Source organism: Berghia stephanieae, chromosome 10 (genome assembly GCF_034508935.2).
Source record: "Berghia stephanieae isolate SIO BIC M18660-M18661 chromosome 10, UCSD_Bste_1.3, whole genome shotgun sequence".
Classification (NCBI taxonomy): Eukaryota; Metazoa; Mollusca; class Gastropoda; order Nudibranchia; family Aeolidiidae; genus Berghia; species Berghia stephanieae.
This window is the reverse complement of record NC_088369.1, coordinates 41,929,518-41,937,017: the sequence shown is the minus strand read 5'-3', so window position 1 is coordinate 41,937,017 and position 7,500 is coordinate 41,929,518. Positions and strand designations below refer to the sequence as shown.

The 7,500-nt window shown below is 33.7% G+C and overlaps 1 protein-coding gene across 1 annotated transcript in view; it reads left to right on the top strand.

Moving 5' to 3' along the window:
• The window catches only part of LOC144981155 (uncharacterized), a 34,278-nt gene that overhangs the window by 18,961 nt on the left and 7,817 nt on the right, over positions 1-7,500 (top strand). Inside the window, exons 4-5 of the mRNA XM_078929308.1 lie at positions 429-572; positions 1,785-3,098. Coding sequence (XP_078785434.1) covers positions 429-572; positions 1,785-3,098 — 1,458 coding nt within the window. The remainder of the gene's footprint in view (positions 1-428; positions 573-1,784; positions 3,099-7,500) is intronic.

Genomic DNA, 7,500 nt, shown 5'->3' with positions numbered 1-7,500 from the left:
TATTCTCTATTTTATTGTCTTCTGGCATTTCCTACTGGCATTTCCTACTCACTTCATCTCAAAGCGCTTTACAAGGGGTCCATGTCCAACAGCAACATTTAACATTTAGGACTATACATGACGCCTGTAAAGCGATATTATATTTTTTTTCGGACAGAGACAACGCTGTTAACGGCCAGGTACTCATTTTACACATGAGTACGGTGAGAGAATGTGAGTAAAGAGCCTTTTCTAAGGACTCAACAATGCGCCGAGCGAGGCCCGAACCCAGGACCTTCCGATACGAAAGCGAGTGTCGTACCACAAGACCACATAGCCGCACAAGTAAAAGTTTTCTGTCAAAATATAAATAAATTGTTTATCATATTATATCATGGCAGAAATATGCTGATTATAACTTGCGTTCCTCCTTTCTTGATTCCATACAGGTCCCCTGAGCAGTGCGATCGCCAACACTCGGAGCTGTCGTGTGTCTGTGATTCTGGGTGGCTGTTTCATTGCTGTTGGGCTGTTCATCAGTGCTTTAGCCGACAATCTATGGGTCCTTTTATTTTCATATGGCCTTTTGGCGGGTGAGTATTTACAACATGAGCTAGGTCTGGTCCATCCCCGTTTGAGATGTAAAAAGTTAACCCTCTCCTTACCATCCATAGGAAAATCGTCACATTTGTTCAGATGCAGCCAACAATTTTATTATTCGGATATCCCTTGTATATCACAAATTATAAAGAAATTATTTTGTTCTAGCGATAAAAAAATAGACACTGGACAATTATTGGTATGGGATGTACGTGTTCCTTTTCTGTTTGAGTAGAAAAAAAAATATTTGTGTGTTGGGTGTGTGTGAAGTTTCAGGGAAAATTCTGATAATGGCTGGTAAGGAGAGGGTTAAGGACCGAAACACTTGTTTGAGGGGAGTTGCATCTCTTAAGACTTTCTGCTTTAGCTCTATCCGAGTGTCTTGTTACTGTCACTTCAATAAAGTATAATATTAATTCTCTCAATATAACATAAAGTTTCATATTATGAGTGTTAATGCAATTTCATAATATAAATTAAAGTGAAAATTAAGGAGATGGCACATGTGTAAGATGAAGATCTGAAAAACATATGTAGGTATACGAATTTGTTTTTTAGCTTTTCAACATAAAATAATTCATTACAACCAGGGGCGTGGCCATATTGGTTAATTTGGTGCCTAGCACCACATCCATCTTTTAAAAGTGGAAGACAGCATTAAAAAAATAATAAAACTGAAAAATAGTATATACCACCTCTTACTTATTTGAGTAAGTCTTTTCTTTATTTTTTTTTCTATCTTTTGATTTTACAAATATAGCATGTTTTCAGTAGATAATTTTCTTCTGATTCTGGCACCACCTTATACAGTAATCATGACACGCCACTGATTACAACACAATACCGATTTGAGGTCACGACTTGCCATAAATGTCTATGTTGTTGTATTTGTGCGGCTATGTGATCTTGTGGTATGACACTCGCTTTGGGATCGGAAGGTCCTGGGTTCGAGCCACGCTCGACGCATAGGTGAGTCCTTTTGAAAAGACATTCTCTCACCGTACTCAGGTGTAAAATCAGTACCTGGCCGTTAACACCGTTGTCTCTGTCCGAAAAAAAAATTGTATTATCGCCGAACATGCGTCATGTCTCGTTCTTTATGTTACGTGTTGCTGTTGATTAGGGACCCTTTGTAAAGCTCTTTGAGCACGTTTAGTGGATATTGCGCTATATAAAAGCTCATTAAAAAATTATTTTTCTTTCAGGGACAGGCCTTGGTCTAATCTACACAGCGTCAATAGTCATCATCAGTTTTTACTTCGATAAACGTCGAACTCTCGTCAATGGAATCGCCCTATCCGCCGGAGGGCTCGGTTTCATTCTGGCTCCTCAAATGACTCTGGTGCTCTTTGAGAACTTCAGCTGGAGAGAGTCTCTCACAATCCTGGCCGGCGTGTCGGCGAATGCTTGCGTCTCCGGAGCCTTGATGTTCCCAATACATGAACGGAAGAACAACAACACGTTCAACAAAGTGAAATTACTGTGCCATAAAAATAATCGTGAATGTGAAAATGATTTTGACGATGCTGATATTTTGGATGAGGGTGGGAATGAACTAAACGAATTTGTTGTTGAAGAGAATAATGAATGTTCCAGAATAACTAATGAATCAAATATACCATTGTGTCAGACTGATAAATATTTGAATAAAGACTTTGTTTCTAAAGAAAGTAATGAACACATCTTCATTGATAATGAAATTATAGACAATGTAAAGATAGGCAAACCTTATGATAGCGAATTTTCTCTCCATGACAGCCAAAAAGCTGGTAGTGTTAATGGTATAGCACCTTGTTGTAAACAAAGGCATTGGTTATCTATCAGTTTTCAGCATTTACACGCGATACCGCTTCTTTATGATGACAACGGATTAATCGCCAAGTCGAATAGTTATCAACATATTGCTTCAACTAATAGAAATTCACAATCAACATTCTGTCACACCTCAACATCGTCTTGTAATCAACAGGAATTGAAGAATGGATGTGGACACTCGATTTCCAATGGAGATACAAAATGTCGCATAATAACCGACAACAGCAACACTTCTTCGTGTGTTTTATCACGTGAGCAAAATCTTCACGTAAATGACAGAATATCCAATAGTCACAATGTTGTAGAAAACGAATCAATTTGTGTTTGTAACGACCAATCAAATATTGAAGAAGGAATTTCATTGACGGGTGGAAAATGCCCATCACCGACGTCACCAAGTCATAATTTTAAAGATAGTGTCAATCACAGCGATGGCAGCCGCCAAACATCGTATCCAAAACTGAACAAAAACTGTCTGTTTTGGGTGTTGTGTTTGAGCCTGTTCATTTCAAACGCCGGATGTGGCGTCTTTAACATTCACGTGCCCAGTTTTCTGAAGTCTGTTGGACTTTCTGAGGATGAAGTGGCCAATGTGTTGTCGATGAACGGTCTGGCCATGCTCTGTGGACGTTGTCTTGTCGGAGCTTTGGCCAACAGTCTTCCTGGAAATGATCTGATGTTTTTCATGATCATGCACATTATTGGTAAGTAGACAATAATACATAGACACCATCAAAGCAAAGCTCCTCCACTCATATCTGCTCTGAGCTCTACCCAAGCTAAGGCAAATTGATTTTAAATTTGGCCTCCATTTACGTCTCTTAAACTTCCATCGGTCGCCAAAGCTTTCTTTTCCTCTCAGTGTTTATGATGTGTTGTTTAACCCTCTCCTTACCACCTACAGCAAAATCGTCACATTTGTTACGACACAATATACATTATTATTATTATTATTATTATTATTATCATCATCATCATCATCATCATCATTCATCATTCATCATCATCATCATCATCATTATTATTATTATTATTATTATTATTATTATTATTATTATTATTATTATTATTATTATTATCATTATTATTAATATATTATTATTATTATTATTATTATTATATTATTATTATTATTATTATTATTATTATTATTATTATTATTATTATTATTATTATTATTATTATTATTATTATTATTATATTATTATTATTATTATTATTATTATATTATTATTATTATTTATTATTTATTATAATTATTATTATTATTATTATTATTATTATTATTTATTATTATTATTATTTATATTATTATATTATTTATTATTATTATTATAAAGAATCCTGAGTCACGACACCACATTAGATACATAATGTGGGGTAGTTGCACACATATGTAATGGCTGATGATCGCATAGTGGTTTTTTGATAGATAGTAATATTATCCTTTGCGTTTTGTTGTAGATGTTAATAATGACGAAAGAGTTTAAGGGCCGGTGATGATGATTGAATGCACAACATCAAAACATTCAAATAAAAGTCCAGATTCCAAGTTTCATTTCTTACAGTTTTTATTTGTTGTGATAAATTCCAAATCCAAATCAAATAGCATGGTCATAATTCAATCAGTTTCATAAATTCCAAATCCGTAAAACCAATCCACATGTAAAGTCAATTTTGCCTAAGTAACCATTTTCAATATACGTGGAATATTTCTAAGTCCGTAAAAGCAAATAAATGATGGTGAGCACAAAAGGTTTAATGTGTGCAGCTCATGGTCAAGTTGAATGCAGAATCAAAAGGTAGAATGATCCCCGTTTGATCATACACACTGTTTTATATCCTATTGTAAACTGTCCCACAATTCCTTTCACCAAAGGTCAGTTTTACGCCTAAATAATCAAAGGTCGTACGCCTAAATAATCCGTACGCCCAAATAACAAATACGCTACGCCCAAATAATATCGTACGCCTAAATGATGAATACCAACTATAACTTAATGCTTTTATCCCCAAATACCAAGTAACACCGATCAAAGAAAGTAATTTTCTAGTATTCAATATAATGACCAGATATACAAAATTCATGAACTCATTAAACCCACTTGCTGTAAGCTAACTCTCTTACATACGCCCCTTTCTTAGAATTTAAATTGAGTTAAAAACAATTTCAATTTTAAAAAAATCAGTAAGAGATCAATCTATAAGCAACGTCTAATTAGAATTAGATAATAAAATGTAAGAAATAGTTTATCAAAATGACAACACGTATGCCAGTTAAATATTTTTAAAAGTTTAAATTTGAGATAAATCAACATCAAAGTTGATTACAACATCTATGTATATATCGATTATAGTTTTTAAGGTATTACAACATCGACCGTAAAATATCAATTAATTAAAAGTTCAAAGAAAAATTATCTTTTCATCTTAAATTCCATCTTCATCGCAATACAAGTGTTAATTCCCGTCATATTTCATCATATATCCATATTCTTGCTTGAAAAAGAATGGTTCAATTTCCATTTGTGATATACTCACGTTGTCTTATTCAATTTCCATTTGTGATATACTCACGTTGTCTTATTCAATCTCAAATTCAACTCTATTCGACATGGGTGATAATCTCAGCTTCCATGTATGTCTACTCATTTACTGACATATCAAAACCAGTACCTTGTATATTCCCTTATATTGTATGATTCCATTTAAACAACATTATTACATTAATTCCTACTTATAATATGTGGTACAAATAATGTATTATAGACATCTAGATCCATATACGAAGGATTACATTTCAATTAGTAATAAAAAATATTTAAAAATAAATCATAATAATAGCATTATCATCATTTTAAAATTCAAGTTGAAGTTATTATCATTCATTGTTCATTGTTGATGTTTCAATTTTTTAAGCTTTTTAAGTCATCAGGGTGTAGGTTACAACTACATTGATATCAAATTGTTCTTTGTGGTCATCCATCAGAGGTCACATTTCTCAGTAATCCGTTCGTTTTGAGAATGGTCATCCTGTAAAAATTGTCAGTAATTGTTAATTAAGTCATTGTCTCCATTTAGAATGAGTTTTCATGTCATGAAAAAAAAAATATATCAACTATAAGAGTTGAGGTGTTTGTATCTAGTCTACGTGTTGCATTGTTGTGTGTGTTGTGGTCACTGAATAGCCCAAGTGTCATAAATTCACTTTAATTATTGTTCATTAATTTAAAACTTTTTCCTCTGTAAATGTCTTAGAATTGTCACAATAATGTCTTCACATTCAAATATTTAGCGTTGAATAAATAATCAAACAATAGTCTGTCCGACTTATTCATATTTAGTACAGTGTAAATAACTAAATAAGTAAAATCTAACATCGTATGTGATTGTGGGCTGTTACTAAAGTGACCAACTTTTGCAATTAGTGTGTTGTATTTGTTCGAGTCTTTTGAATTGGGACGAAAAAAGACTCTACAGGTAGCAAACGTATGCTTAACCTGTTGGGTTGTTTCTTGGTCTTGTGACGTCGCTGTAATCCATTCATCTCCGGGATCTGGGTCGATTCTCCTCGTTGATATTTGTGGTTGTCTTGTGTATACGTTGAATCTCATTGTAGATGAAATTGTAAAAATTCAAGATTAACTGTGTGCGAGATCTTGAATTTAAATGAAGTTTGACTTATCCAGCAAGTCAAAAGAAAGTTGTAAACTCAGCCATGTGTTGACAAAGAGTTCGTGTGTAGTAGTCGACAGAGGTCGTGTGTTGTAATTGTCTGTGTTTGTTGATCGAGTTCTGATGAGGTGGCATGTGAGTCCACACACCAGGTAGATGATGTAATCTTGTAGAGTAAGTAGTGGGGTCCGTAAGGTCAACAATATTTTCGTTATCTGAACGCAGGTTGTTGAATATCATACGATAATGAATCCAAGGAAATCGCTCATGTGGCGTTTTGCGATACTTTTTCCTGCATTGTCTTATATACATATAGCCTTTATCTTTTACAATGATACTAAGACAGGCTTTATTATAATATTCAATGTTTATAAGTTGTAGATATGGGTGCTGCACACTTGTATATTGACATAAGTTTAAATTTGAATACGCTCACCACTGCATATGAAGGAAGTAGTATTGTTGACAATTGGACATCATTTTTGTAAAAACAATCGTATCTTGAACGTTTATGTAATTATTGACATCGTACATCGTTGGGTATTGTTGTTGTAGAAGTAAATACAAGTAATCCAATTGTTCAGTAAAGAATGTAAATATAAAAAGGTTCATGGAAGAAATCTGTGTTGATACAGATATTATTTTATGAATTCTGTCAAGTTTGTATAAGTTGAAAGGTACGATGTAATTGAGGTTGCTGTGTAGTTTGTAGTCTGTAGATTGTGTTGATTCTGGACGTATCAATGGCGTAGTGGTTGTCGAGATTGTTACTCCATTTCAAGGTATTCGTGGATAGACCAAAGGGATTAGGACATTTCCCGACCTCTGTTGTGGTTTTGTTTGAGTTGGCTCTGTCGTTGTCATCAGCGTTTCCGTTATGACTGATGGTTGCAAGTGTCTTCTTTCGTGATGTGTATATCATGTTTTAGTGCAAACACTACTTCTGTATTTGATTATCTCGAATTATTCCCCTTAGAAAATTCATAATTTAATGAAATATGATTTTGTTTATGTTATTATTATTTGTGTTATCATAGCACTTCCTACCATTTCAATGGATTGCTGAATGATTACACACTTAAGATTTGACAATTGAACATAACTTCTTCTTCAATTCAGTTACAAATTTTATGATATAAATGTTAAATTCAAACCACGCAATAAATATTGATTACAATTACAACAGCAAATTGATAGGAGAAAAAGATGATAATCAAAATATTCGCAGAAACAATATACACTCTGCTCAATAAAAATTCAATGTCTCACACCTTTGCCCTCGGCTTATAATAATATTCATATAACTCATTGCGATGTAATCTCGCGCCTCTTAATATAGCATTGATAAATGTGTGCGCTTTAACCACGCGCCTCGTATTTATAAAAATTATCCGCATTCTGTATTCTTTCATAATGTTAAACCGTGCGCTT